At 42.2% G+C, this 14,139-nt stretch overlaps 1 protein-coding gene across 1 annotated transcript in view; it reads left to right on the top strand.

Moving 5' to 3' along the window:
• Positions 1-14,139, top strand: part of NAA16 (N-alpha-acetyltransferase 16, NatA auxiliary subunit) — a 31,529-nt gene that overhangs the window by 13,344 nt on the left and 4,046 nt on the right. The window contains exons 2-15 of the mRNA XM_056862100.1: positions 545-629; positions 915-1,019; positions 2,997-3,154; positions 4,141-4,275; positions 4,664-4,817; positions 5,501-5,620; positions 6,532-6,627; positions 8,475-8,581; positions 9,618-9,690; positions 9,860-10,029; positions 10,923-11,075; positions 12,574-12,702; positions 12,973-13,186; positions 13,850-14,043. Of these exons, the coding sequence (XP_056718078.1) occupies positions 545-629; positions 915-1,019; positions 2,997-3,154; positions 4,141-4,275; positions 4,664-4,817; positions 5,501-5,620; positions 6,532-6,627; positions 8,475-8,581; positions 9,618-9,690; positions 9,860-10,029; positions 10,923-11,075; positions 12,574-12,702; positions 12,973-13,186; positions 13,850-14,043 (1,893 nt within the window). The remainder of the gene's footprint in view (positions 1-544; positions 630-914; positions 1,020-2,996; positions 3,155-4,140; positions 4,276-4,663; positions 4,818-5,500; positions 5,621-6,531; positions 6,628-8,474; positions 8,582-9,617; positions 9,691-9,859; positions 10,030-10,922; positions 11,076-12,573; positions 12,703-12,972; positions 13,187-13,849; positions 14,044-14,139) is intronic.

Below are 14,139 nucleotides of genomic sequence, written 5' to 3'. Positions count from 1 at the left end.
TTTTCAAATGATACTGCCCTTTTCTGCTGTCAAGTTATTACATGCATCATCTTTAACCTATGCTAAACCGTGAATGTGATAAAAGATAGTTGCAAGAACTCTGATACCATTGGGAATCATGAGATGGTGGTAATATTTATACTTTTAATCAGACAGGAGAAACAATATGGTTCTTTTCGATCTTGGCATAATGTGAACAGACAGAATATCTCCTACACATCAAATTCTCCCTTGCAGTCTTTCTTCCCGTGAGGGTAAACGCTCGTTGGTCAGAGGGCAGGTTGATGGGAGTAATTATGAGTGGAGAAACAGTTGGAGAAATTCACCCCTCTTATCTGCTTCAGAGTTTCATCTTCCCAAAACTTCTTTTAACTTAAAGCTGTCAGCCTTTCTTTGCACGTGTTCAGATGCAATCGAACTAAACCGTGGTCTTTTCCCATTTAAGATTTGATGATTCCACTGAAGGAGCTGGTAGATTTGAATGCTAAATTGTATCGACTTACTTTTTTTTACATGGCGTGACCTGATTGTTTTTTACCCCTAGAAATGTTACGAACAAAAACAATACAAAAATGGACTCAAGTTCTGCAAGATGATCCTCTCCAATCCAAAATTTGCTGAGCACGGCGGTAAGGTCAAATCCTCCATCTGCAGTCTGAATTCTTTCCATGGGCTCTCCCTTGCCCTACCTACTCTCTGTTACGCTGCCTTTCCATGCCGATCTGCCCCCCTTTTTTGATGTAAATTGGGAAGCTCTTACAGATGGGTGGGAAGATGGAGATTCATATGTACACTGGAGTCCATTCATCCCAAGAGAGGATTGGATAGGTGTATTATACTTGCATTGTGTTAAACCTTGTTATTGGTGTATGGCTTGGACTCTCCATATTCACAAATGATAAAATCTCTTACAGAGACATTGGCTATGAAAGGACTTACGTTGAATTGCTTAGGGAAGAAAGAAGAAGCGTATGAATTTGTTCGCAAAGGTCTTCGAAATGATGTTAAAAGTCATGTCTGTATCCTTTGAAACAGTGTACTGACTTCCCTTCTGAATAGACGCCTTTTCCAAAATTATTCTCAAACATACGTAGCAGATTGGCATGTTAAAGAGTACTTTGAAGATGATTAGATATTGCCTAATATTTGAAAATGTAATGTGTAATAGGGCTGTTGAAAAATTTTTTGGGTAAAGTTCGGCTTCGGCAAAATTTGGCCCTTTTAAATTCGGGACGTGCCAAAGTCCGAACTCCCCCGCTTCGGATCTGCGAAATTCGACGCGAGATCCGGAGTTCAGGGGAAAATTCGGGGCCCCCCCCCCGCGGGCCTTCACAGAGCTTCCATGAAGGCGCGCTGGGGGCTCTTTAAACAGATCTGCACCTTCCAGCTGGAAGGCACAGATCTGTTTAAAGCGCCCCCCGTGCGCCTTCATGGAAGCCCCGTGAAGGCGCGTGGGGGGAGGCGAACCCTGAATCTGCCGAATTTATTCGCCAAACACCCTGAAGTCGGCGAATTCTGCTCCCCCGTTTCCCGCCTTTTTTTGAGTTCGGTTCGTCCCGAACTAAAAACCACCGAATCGGGGGAAATTCGGCTTTTTTTCGACGAACCAAATTGACAGCCCTAATGTGTAAGTCTAGTGAATTCTAAAATGTGGGACATTACTACCTCTGCCTATAAAACCGGGTTCCTGAATAGATAGTAAGTCACCCTAATCTAATCCAATTTCCTTTTCATTTCCATCCCTGAATGATGAATGGTTTAAAATGGCACCTTCCAGCATTCTCTGCCTTTTTGTTACCTTAAGGTAGGGGCCGTGGCTCAGTGGTAGGGCCTCTGCTTGGCATGCAGAAGGTCCCAGGTTCAGTCCCTGGCATCTCCAGTTAAACAGGATCAGATTATAAGTGATCTGAAAGACGTCTACCCTAGAGAGCCACTACCAGTCTGAGTAGATAAGACTAACCTTGATGGACTGATGGCCTGGTTTCAGTACCAGGCAGCTTCATATGTTCATGTGTGCCTTGCTCAGATGGCGAGAACACATGAAGCTGCCTTCTACTGAATCAGACCCTTGGTCCATCAAAGTCAGTATTGTACTCAGACCAGCAGTGGCTCTCCAGGGTCTCAGGCAGAGATATTTCACATCACCTACTTGCCTAGTCCCTTTAACTGGAGTTGCTGGGGATTGAACCCGGGACCTTCTGCATGCCAAGCAGATGCTCTACCACTGAGCCACAGCCTCTCCCTATGATCAGAAATTTGAAGCAGAAGGTTCTGGCTTTGAATGAATGTACAGAAATAGACCTGCTGTGGTGTTTAAACATGGGAGTTTCAGAACTGGATTATTTCATCCAGTTATTGAACAATGTTTGTTATTCCATAGTCAAAGGAAGCCGTCAGACTATCCAGTTACCTCGGTTTCCAGTATTTAGTCCACTAGGAGGGGGGGGGGGAATCCATTAATAGAATTATTCTTCTACAGAATAAGAAAAGGATCCGAAGCACTGTGTCCTTTTTGTTATTGAATAGTCTTTTAGAAGGACAGTTCACATTAAACACTGCTGAAGTTTAGGGTTGCCAACCTCCAGGTGGTGGCTGGAGATCCCCCACTATTACAGCTGATCTCCAGGAGACAGAGATCAGTTCCCCTAGAGAAAATGGCCGCTTTGGCAATTGGACTCTATGGTATTGCAGTCCCTCCCCTCTCCAAACCCCGCCCTCCTCAGACTCCATCCCCAAAATCTCCAGGTATTTCCCAACCTGGAACTGGCACCCTATTGAAGATTCACATCATACAGCTCATTCTCCCCATATTACTTTATGATCTGCAGGCCACACCCATAACTAACACTAGAATGAAACAGTTTTATATGTGTGTCAGCTCATGGCTCATAAGCTGTGATAAATGAATTACCCTAATTGATAGATCTTTCCAGAACTGCATACAAACGTTTTTTCAGAAAACGGGGGATTCCTGCTTATATCCTTAACTATGTCAGGTTGGCATGTGTACGGCCTCTTGCAGCGCTCGGATAAAAAATACGATGAAGCAATTAAGTGCTATCGAAATGCTCTCAAATTGGATAAGGACAATCTACAAATCCTAAGAGACCTCTCGCTGTTGCAGATCCAAATGCGGGACCTTGAAGGATACAGAGTAAGCAATTTATATTTAATACAGTTTTAAAAATTAAGATGCTTCTGTTTCTGCGTTAAACTTAACAGCAGCAGTTAATAAGGTGCTCTGTCTGTGTTTTTTGGAGCGGGGGGGGGTCTAGCGGATGTTACTTTGAGTTCTGTTGATCAAGGTAGGGGAATTGGACACATCAATCTTCATCTTGCAACCTTCCTACAAATGCAGAATTTGAAAATTTCATACTTTAAGAGAGTTAATAGAAAGCCACAATTGTTTAGAATAATTGTAACAAATCAGTTGGAGAGCCAGCATGGTGTAATAGTTAAGAGCGGCGGACTCTAATCTGGAGAACCAGGTTTGTTTCCCCACTCCTCCATATGAGTGGCGGACTCTAATCTGGAGAACCGGGTTGGTTTCCCAACTCTTCCACATGAGCGGCAAACTCTTATATCTGGAGAACTGGGTTTGATTTCACACTCCTCCACATGAAGCCTGCTGGGTGACCCTGGGCTAGTCACAGGTCTCTCTCAACTCTCAGCCCCACCTACCTCACAAGGTGTCTGTTGTGGGGAGGGGAAGGCGATTGTAAGCTGGATTGAGACTCCTTAAAGGTAGAAATAAGCAGGATATAAAAAGCAATTCTTATTCTTCTTTAAAATTATCCCCACACACCCAAAGAATTATGTGGAAAGCTGTCTTGATGAGAAATCAGAATTGGATTTGGTCTCTACTCCTGCTGCAGACTGTGTGTGTGTTCTTTGAGAACTGTAGCAGTGATAATGATCAATATATGAGATTTATTTCAGAGCAAACATGATGAAGCTTGCAGCGGAATTCTGAGTGGAATTCCTGGTTTACCTACCAGGAAGTCTCACTTAACGTTTCTGTTTTTTCCTTGCTTTTTTGTTGAGGCTTGATTTCCACCCCCACCCCCAGTAAATTTAAATATTTTGTATTAAAAATAGCAGATTTCCCTTATTTGGTGCCCATTTGTTTTCTTTTTAAAGGAGACCCGTTATCAGCTACTACAGCTGCGGCCCACTCAGAGGGCTTCATGGATTGGATATGCCATCGCATATCATTTGCTAAAAGATTATGACATGGCCTTAAAACTTCTGGAAGAGTTTAGAAAAACACAACAGGTAAGATCCAATTTCTGTGCAACTCACCATCTTTAACACAGATAAAGTATTTGCGTAACTTCTGCGGTGGAGGGAATCACTAATGTCTATCGTTCAAATAACGTCTGTATTCTGGGAAATAATGTAGTAAAAAGTGGTTCTCTTGTACGAAATTGATGACATGCTAGCTTAATACTTTCACCTACTGATGATTATGTAAGATTACTTGGGAAACATGTTAAGGCAGCAGTTCTTAGTTTAAAAACCTGAACTGTATACAAAGCGATCTGAATTTTGCTATAAGAAACTGATGTTTGTCAAATTGTGTCTTACTAACTGAAAATTTGTGAATTTGTGAAGTTACGGCCTTCCAGGAAAAAAATGATGTATTAACTATTCTATTTTTCAGATTCCTCCTAATAAAATAGACTATGAATATAGCGAATTAATACTGTACCAGAACCAAGTGATGAGAGAAGCAGATTTGTTTCAAGAGTCTCTGGATCATATCGAAACCTACGAGAAGCAAATATGTGATAAACTCATGACAGAAGAAATCAAAGGTGAGCCATTTTCTTTTCAGGGGCTTAAACGATTTTCTCACACCTGTGCTTCTCCATGTGCGAAATGGACCAGGCAGAGGAGTTGCATGCCCTTAAACCTACTGGAGACTCCTGTTTGGCCTTTGCCCATCACACTACACTTGGTAGTAAATACAAGATATTTATGTACATTTTAATACAAGCACAAGCCAGCGTGGTGTAGTGGTTAGGAGCTGCGGACTCTAATCTGGAGAACCAAGTTCGATTCCCTGCTCCTCCACTCAAGCGGTGGACTGTAATCTGGTGGACTGGGTTGGTTTCCCCACTCCTCCACAGGAAGCCAGCTGGGTGACCTTGGGCCAGTCACATTTTCTCCGAACTCTCTCAGCCCCACCTACCTCACAAGTTGTCTGTTGTGGGGAGAAGGGAAGGTGATTGTAAGCCACTTTGAGACTCCTTAAAGGTAGAGAAAAGCGGGGTATAAAAACCAACTCCTCCCCCTCCCCCTATATGTGGCTAAGGGGGTGATGTCTTGCGAGGGGCCTGGGCTGCCTGGCAGGCAGTTGTCGCATCTTGTCGCTGCCACCTCAGAAGTATTTCTGCTATGATATAAGAATTGGCCATTTAGACTCCCAGCATCTGATAGGCTAGCTTCCAAAAACAGGTTCTAACTAAATCCAGTCTTTGCTTTTTTTATGCTTTAGGAGAAATGTTTTTGAAGTTGGGAAGACTAAAGGAAGCTTCTGAAGTATACAGAGAGCTTCTTGAGCGAAATGCAGAAAACTGGCATTACTACGAAGGCCTGGAAAGAGCCCTGCAGCCACGTAAGTGGTCCTCTTGTAAACTTTATAATAATAGTAATAAGCTTTTATTTATACCCTGCGCTCCCCCGGCCAGGGCCACCTTAACACATAGGCATGCTGGGCAGTTTCCCGGGGCCCCCACGAGCATAGGGCCCCCATACTAATCTGTGTATGTTGTGACTTGCTGTCAATGAATAAATAAACACTATACTAAACTATAATTATGTGACAGTTTTGCAGACCTGTGAATCTATTGCTCAGGCCTTTCTGCTGAAATCCCTGCAGTTAGCTTTAATAATTGTTAATGCCTACATCCATCCTTTTTTAGACCATCAAAAATTGTCCTACTACTGGAATCACCTAAGATCATTTGTTGAGGATCTAGAATTGAAATTTCCCTCTGTAGAAAATGCTATAATTATTTGTTATTGGAAAAGGCATATTTAGCATGTGTTTTACTAAAGATAATGAACAATATTAATGTTGATTTGGGTTTGGATTAAGAATAAATACTGAAGTATAATGTAAGAAAGGACTTGTTCATTATGGAAGCACCAATAAACATATCTTTTATCTTATTGACTATTTACACTTTTATTCCTGTGAGTGGTTGTGTACGGAGGGGGCCCAGGGCACTGCTTTGCCCGGGGGCCAATGATGCTGTTAAAACAACCCTGCCCCCGGCCAGTCCAGGCTCAGGGCAGCTACTAACACAATTAAATATACATAAATGTGCTTAAAATATAAATAAAACAATCAAACACATTTAAAAACATTCTAAAACATAATAAAAACGTAGTGCACTGTAACTCTATGATTCTAACTTCAGTGCCCAATTTCCTAACTTTGGCCCAAAATCACCATTTTTAAAAAATGATAAAAGATCCTTAGTTCACAGAGATTCCAGTTTTAAACTTGTTATTCACCAATAGGTACTTTAGAAGACAGGCTACACGTGTATGAAGAGATAAGCAAGCGGCACCCGAGAGCCGTTTCACCTAGAAGATTACCTTTAAACTTTGTCACAGGTAATATTTCGTAATTCTGTAACTCCACCTTAACCTTGTTTGGAAAGATGTATAATTCAGCTTTCTGGAAGTGTGTTTTTTTTTTACACAAAGGAAAAGACCTATCGGCCCGTTTCTAAGCACTATCGATGGTGATGAGATCTTCTTTATTCCAGTATGAGCCCCTTACTGTGTCCCAATTAGTGTTCAACTAGAACTTCAGCCTAAGGGACATTTCCCCAGGTTGCTTCTGTGAGGGAGAAAACGTGTAAGCAGCTTATTCCAAACCAGCCCTCTCCATCCCCTGCCAGCATGGTGTAGTTGTTAAGAGCGGTGGTTTGGAGTGGCAGCCTCTAATCTGGTGAACCGGGTTGGTTTCCCCACTCCTCCACATGAAGCCAGATGGGTGACCTTGGGCTAGTCCCACACTCTCAGCCCCATCTACCACACAGGGTGTCTGTTGTGGGGAGGGGAAGGGAAGGTGATTGTAAGCCGGTTTGATTCTTCCTTAAGTGGTGGAGCTGCTGCTGCTGCTGCTGCTGCTGCTTCTCCTTCTTCTCCTCCTAGTTATGATTGTGTAGCAGTTAAGTATTTCATCTGGAATTGCTGGGTCAGTTAGGCCCCGAAGCCTTTAGCAGTACTGGAAGTCAAAGTGAGACACAGAAGGTCTGCATGTTAAACACCTGTTATCTTTCTGTCGCAGGCTGATAACTTGCAGTCATCTGTGAATACTTGACCACCCATACTCTTAAGCATGATGTAGCATATATATTCAGCTAGATTTGAGTCCTGTAGCACTTTAGAGTACAACAAGATTGTTGGGGCATAGAAGCTTTCGAGAGTCAGAGCTCCCTTTGTCAGAGCGTTGAATGTCAAAAGCTCATATGCTGAAAATCTGGTAGTTCTCTAAGGTGCTACTGGACTTTAATCCAGCCGTTTAATCCAGCTGCAGACCAACACAACTACCCTCTGAAACCATATCTATTCAGGTATCAGAAGTGAGCTGTGACTCACGAAAGCTGCTACCCTGCCAGAGATGTTGTTAGTCTTTAAGGTGCTACTGGACTCTTGATCTTTTCTACTGCTGCAGACAGACTAACACAGCTACCCATTGTCATATCTATTCAGACACTTTTCACATAATCACAACAGATTCCATTCTTACTAGTTAGCAAAAGCAGTAATTTCAACCACTACTTAGAATGGTTCAGATATCAGCAGCCTTATTAAATTCCCTTTTAATGACTGTATTTCTGAAGTTGGGAACTTGTGGGGAAAATCTTCATGGCTTCTATCTGTAAATGTCCTTGGATGACATCAAGGATCTTTATACTCTGTGCTAATAAACAAATTAATTTCTTATAGTTAAGTTTTGTTTCAAGAAAAAGTGGAATTCTGCAACCTGAATACATAAAATTATGAAAATTTGCACGAATGTTTCTTGGTGCTATTTCTCTTAATAGTGGCTATTTTGTAATTACAAATACCAAGAAAAAATTCCAAGGTTGGCTGTTCTCAGTAGTACTACCAGGGTTTGATTTTTGGGATGAAAATGCGGGTCCCCAGCCATGCCCCCCCCCCCCGGGCCAGCAAATGCAGGCTGCAGCTAGAGATTGGCAAACTCTGCCCAGTTCACACCACTGTTCTTCCATGTCCTTCCCCTAGTGTTTTCTGAGAATTGTAATTCTCACCTTGCATTAGTGATGGGGGGGACAACCCCAAAAGTATTAAGTCCAGAGTCTAAACTGTACCGCTGATTCTTCTTTTCAGTCCTTTTCAGGTTTTTAGTAGTTTTTATGTAGACATGAGCCCAGTCAGTAATACACGTTAAGTCATTGCAGTATAACCAAATACACTTTTGTTTCTAGGTGAAAAGTTTAGAGAGCAATTGGATAAGTGGCTGAGGGTTAACTTCAGTAAAGGCTGCCCACCCTTGTTTACCACTTTGAAATCTTTATATTACAATACAGAAAAGGTAAAACTCGTTCTTTAATTTTCATATAGTCTCTGTATATTTTTGCATGTATCTTATGGATAATTTACAAATCGGTTACTTTTCTGTCCTACTTGGTGGGTGTATTCCACATGTGTGACGAATGTTTATCAGTCTTTTCTCTACTTGTTTTAGCTCCAATGTAAAGTATATCAGATGTCTTAGCATTAGGTTCCGATACGAATGGAGCTTTAACTCTTGACAATATTGTTGGTCTCTGGATGACTCTAGCTCTTTGGAAGTCCGTATCTTTAGTTTCTGTGCGGTCTCAAGGACTGGGCCTGCACAGAAGAAATTTTGGAGTACTCCACAGCAATAACCAAAGAATTAACACTCAGAATCCTGTGCACTGTGAGAGTATTTTAGGTATAAATACCAACTCTTCTTCTGAACATGGAGCCCTCTGACTTTTCTACCTTCTAGGCTCCAAGGGGCAAATGGACAGGGGAAAGGAAGCTGTGCCCAGGAGCGAGGGGGCATCTCTGCCTAATCAGTGTTTGAGGCCAGATAACGTTCTTCAGCTTCAGCAACTTGATGGTGATCCAGTGCGCGCGCGTACAAAGAGAGTCATACTTCAGTTATACACACACACCCTTGCAGTTTGCATGAAAGTCCCTGTTAAATTGCAATGAAGAGTTGTGCAAGAGCTCGTTTCCATACTCTTAAAATTCAGAAGCGGACATTTTTGTTAGCAGATAGTGGGGAAGCTGGGGCTGGCTTGTGCACTAGCAGACCGTAACTCCTGTGTCTCTGGGTGAGATTTTCCCCATTATATGGCCACGTCTGCCCTCTGGGTTTTTTCCCCCTCCGCCAAACCAAACTCTCTCCCCTCTCTACTTTTTGAGGAAAGTGTCCCTTTGGAATGCTTGGTAATTTCTTCTGAGAATATAGCAGGTATGAATAACACTGGCATATCAATGTATATGATAAGTGATACACTGTGTATGGACATAATATAATGTGATTTTTAAAAATAAATCAGCTTTTTAATACAAACGTGGCTAACTCTTTTTTATAGGTTTCTACAGTCCAAGAACTTGTTACTGGTTATGAAGTGTCTCTGAAAACGTGTGACTTGTTTAGTCCGTACGGTAGGTTTCCACGTTCTTGTGTTATAGCCGCTGGAATGCAATTTTTAATTAACATTTTGACTAGTCTTGAAGTAGCTTGTAGTTTTCTAAAACATAAGTATTTTATTTAGTGCCCTTCCAGACGGGCGGGCGTGTCTTCTGAAATGCTGTGTGTGCGCTTTTGTTACAGAAAACAGTGAGCGAGAACCCCCGACGACTCTTCTTTGGGTCCGCTATTTCCTCTCCCAGCACTTTGACAAACTGGGTCAGTTTTCGGTGGCCTTGGATTACATTAATTCCGCCATTGCAAGTACGCCGACATTAATAGAGCTGTTTTATCTAAAAGCCAAAATTTACAAGGTAATATACAGCGTCTTAAAGAGGACACTCTTAGAATATTTAAGCAATGTAAGTGTTTTTCATAGGAACTGACTCGATTGCATTGTCCATGGGGGCTGTTCAGCTCAACATTCAAATCCATGTAGGGCCAAAGAAAAAGACAATAAGAACCGCTCAAATGCCAGAGTGGTGGTGTGGTGAAGACACTAGTCTTGTGTGGACTAGTTTCTCAAATAAAATCATCTGCCTCTCAGGGGCTGTGGCTCAGTTTGTTGAGCCTCTGCTTGGCATGCAGAAGGTCCCAGGTTCAGTCCCCATCATCTCCAGTTATAGGGACTAGGCAAGTAGGTGATGTGAAAGACCTCTGCCTGAGACCCTGGAGAGCCGCTGCTGGTCTGAGTAGACAATACTGACTTTGATGGACCGAGGGTCTGATTCAGTATTAGGCAGCTTCAATTGTTCATGTGGATGCCATACCTTTCCTTAGCATTATGGCTATTTCCCTTTGTGATACCTTGGTTCTGTTCTTGGTGGTAGAAAGTGCCGCCAAGTCGCAGCTGACTTATGGCAACCCCATAGGGTTTTCAAGGCGAAGAGATATTCAGAAGTGGTTTGCCATCGCCTGCCTCTACGTAGCAACCCTGGATGTCCTTGGCGGTCTCCCATCCAAGTACTACTAACCAGAACCAACCCTGCTTAGCTTCCTTACACTTCATATAATCTGCATTTTCCAGCTCATGTTTCACGGAGTGAAGCATGTGTTTGATCAAGTTTTTTAGTTCCTCATATTTTGAAAAAAAAGGACATATTCCTGTCAAAGATGTTGACATTTTTTTACAGTTCTCGGCTTGCATTATGCGTCGGTCAATCACATTTATGAATTCAATGAACGCTTTTCCTTTCCCTGCAAACAGCACGTTGGCAATCTCATGGAGGCGGCCAGGTGGATGGACGAAGCACAGTCCTTGGACACGGCGGACAGATTCATCAACTCCAAGTGCGCAAAGTACATGCTGAGAGCGAATATGGTGAAAGAGGCCGAGGAGATGTGCTCCAAGTTCACAAGGGTAGGAAATGGGGGTTTGAACGGAGGTTTGTAACGCGTTCATTTTGAAAACCGCATCTGTCTGACCCAGAATTTTGTTACAGAAATTCTGCTTGGGCATTGCTGGCAGATCTGATGATCACAGAAGTATGCCCTTTAAAGACGGTTTCATCTTAATGGGTATCAGTGTGATATGGCCTAAATAATAGTAGTGGCTTGTTCCTAGGAGCATCATACTTTTTTTGTAATGTATTCTATTTTCTAATTTTTAAAAAGTGCTGGCAATAACTTGTTCATTACCAGTGAAATCCCAATTACATACAGGGAAGTCAGAGGGCTTAGACTGGAATAACTGCATCAATGACTGGTTGTGAATTCATACTAATAGGGGAAGAATTAAGTGCAGAATGATTGCCATTTCAAACCCAGTTATTTAATGCATATTTCAAGGTAATTTTATTCCTACTTTACAGTTTCAGCTTTCAGATATTTTTGCAGGTTTTTTTTAAACATGCATATATATTCATATTATAATTCTGCTGCTGCTACATTCTTTTATGACTGTTCCTGCTCTTGAGTATCTTATTGGTCTCCTGCTGAATGTGTGTATGTGTTCACAGTTGTCAAATTCAATACCTTTATTGGCATAAACAAAGCGATTCTACTTAAAATTTGCCAGGCAGAAGGCAAATGTTCACAGTTGTCAATCTCAAGGTAGTCGTGCTCTGGGAGAGAGGCTGAGTGTTATGTGGACGGCTTTAATTGGCAGGATCTCCTCAAATCCATAATCTGAGTCAGAGAGAATTGGAGAAGTCAGGCAAGGAGAATATTTGCTTGGTTGTCTGCCTCCTGATTCTGGAGGCCTCACTTCGAAAAGGATGTGGACAGAATGGAGCGGGTGCAGAAAAGAGCAACAGGGATAATCAGGGGCCTGGAGACCAAGCCCTGCGAGGAAAGGCTGAGGGAGTTGGGAATGTTTAACCTGGTGAAGAGGAGGTTGAGGGGGGACATGATTGCTCTCTTGAAGTATTTGAAGGCTGTCACTGAGAGGAGGGCAGGGAGCTGTTCCTGTTGGCAGCAGAGGATAGGACTCACAGTAATGGGCTTAAATTACAAGCGGAAAGGTACCGGCTGGATATTAGGAAAAAGTTTTTTTACAGTAAGAGTTGTTCGACAGCGGACTCAGCTTCTTTGGGAGGTGGGTGAGCTCCCTCTCACTGGCAGTCTTTAAGCAGAGGCTGGACAAGCACTTGGCAGGGATGTTCTAGTCTCCTGCATTGAGCAGGGGGTTGGACTAGATGGCCTCTATGTGACCACAATGTCACAAACAGTGAACAAGTTTTTAGGTTCCTTTCCAGGCGGAGTGCTCTGAACCAAAAAAACAACAGAAAGGTGGAAGGAAGAGTCCTTGTTTTGAGTTTAAAGCCCCGATCTGCCACTTGTAAAAATCTTTAAATACATCTTGCAGTGTTCATTACATTGATCCAAAGAATGTTGTTATTTTTTTCTTTCTATTCAAGGAAGGGACCTCTGCGATGGAGAACCTCAACGAGATGCAGTGCATGTGGTTCCAGACTGAATGTGCCTTAGCTTTTCAGAGGTTGGGAAAATACGGAGAGGCCTTGAAGAAGTGCCACGAAGTAGAAAGGGTAAGTTAAATAGGTGGCTTTTTTCCCTGGTGGACATTTCTCCTTTCCCTTCTAAATGGCCCAAAAAGCACCCATAAATTCCCACGCCAGCCCTTGCAGTTTCACCTATATAACACTGCGTTATGTGAATTTTTTCATAATGATCTAAAGTAGGAGGCCACAAACACGCATTTTCTTAGTCCATGGAAACCAAACATTAAATCCCCTGTGAAGAATTAGTTTTCCAGGGGGTGTGTTCTGAGGAAAATAGGTTGCTTTCTGTTGTTGCAGCACTTCTTTGAGATAACTGATGATCAGTTTGACTTCCACACGTACTGCATGAGAAAGATGACGCTGCGTGCCTACGTTGACCTCTTGAGGCTGGAGGACATTCTTAGGAAACACGCCTTCTACTTCACAGCTGCTCGGGCAGCCATTGAAATCTACTTGAAGCTTCACGACAGTCCTCTGGCCAATGAAAGCAAAGAACAGGAAGTAAATTCAGGTATTTGAATGCAGCAAGGGAAACTAATTTGTGTGTGAAATGCAGTTTCAGAAGTGTTGCTCAAGGTTATTTACTTTAAGGTGTTAAAGGTTTTATTTTTTCCAGGTCAGATTTTACTTTTTTGTTTAGTCGTCAAAAAGTATAACTAAATGTTATAGAGGACAAAATGTGCTTAGTTGGGTCCATTTTACAGAAACCATAAGGGCTTTGGAAGAATGCTGTTGTACTTTAGCTATAGGCAAAACTAGTCTCGCCCAGAATTTAGGTTTTTAGCGCTGTATAGGCAGCAGAGTACCATCACTGCAGATATGTGAAACTTTGTCACATTCAATTTGGATTCCTCACCCCATACACCAGACTCCATAGGACTCAGTGAGAAGCGATGAACACTATCTTCTCTCCGCTGTGAAAATTATCAGTGCCTGCATTGTGCTTTTTATTTTTAACTAGTTATTAATGCACCTGTCTTCTTAGCTCAAGATTACTAAGTTTTTAGGAATCTTTGGTTATTTATTTTATTACACAATTGGTGCTTTCATCCTAATGAGAGCTGCACTCCAACTATATTGCTAGTTAAATATAAAACCTAAAGATGTGTCTGTATTTTTTATAACATCCAGGACTTTGTATTATTTATGTTAAAATAAAGTCCGTTATCCATAGAAAACCTTTCTGCCAAGGAACTGAAGAAAATGCTTAGTAAACAAAGACGCGCGCAGAAGAAAGCAAAGCTTGAAGAGGAGAGAAAGCACGCAGAAAGAGAGAGGCAGCAAAAGAACCAGAAAAAGAAACGAGACGAGGAAGAGGAGGAAACAAGCGGGCCCAAGGAAGAACTCGTTCCTGAAAAACTGGAAAGGGTATATTTCTACTCTACTTTTGCACATTTATACTGGGTTATCATAAAATATTCAGAAACCTCTTTGGTTTTGATTCTGTACCAGAGTTGTGATGTG

This window comes from Euleptes europaea, chromosome 16, assembly GCF_029931775.1.
Source record: "Euleptes europaea isolate rEulEur1 chromosome 16, rEulEur1.hap1, whole genome shotgun sequence".
Taxonomy (NCBI): domain Eukaryota; kingdom Metazoa; phylum Chordata; class Lepidosauria; order Squamata; family Sphaerodactylidae; genus Euleptes; species Euleptes europaea.
Note: the sequence above shows the minus strand (reverse complement) of the source record. Positions and strands in the feature narration are given on the sequence as shown.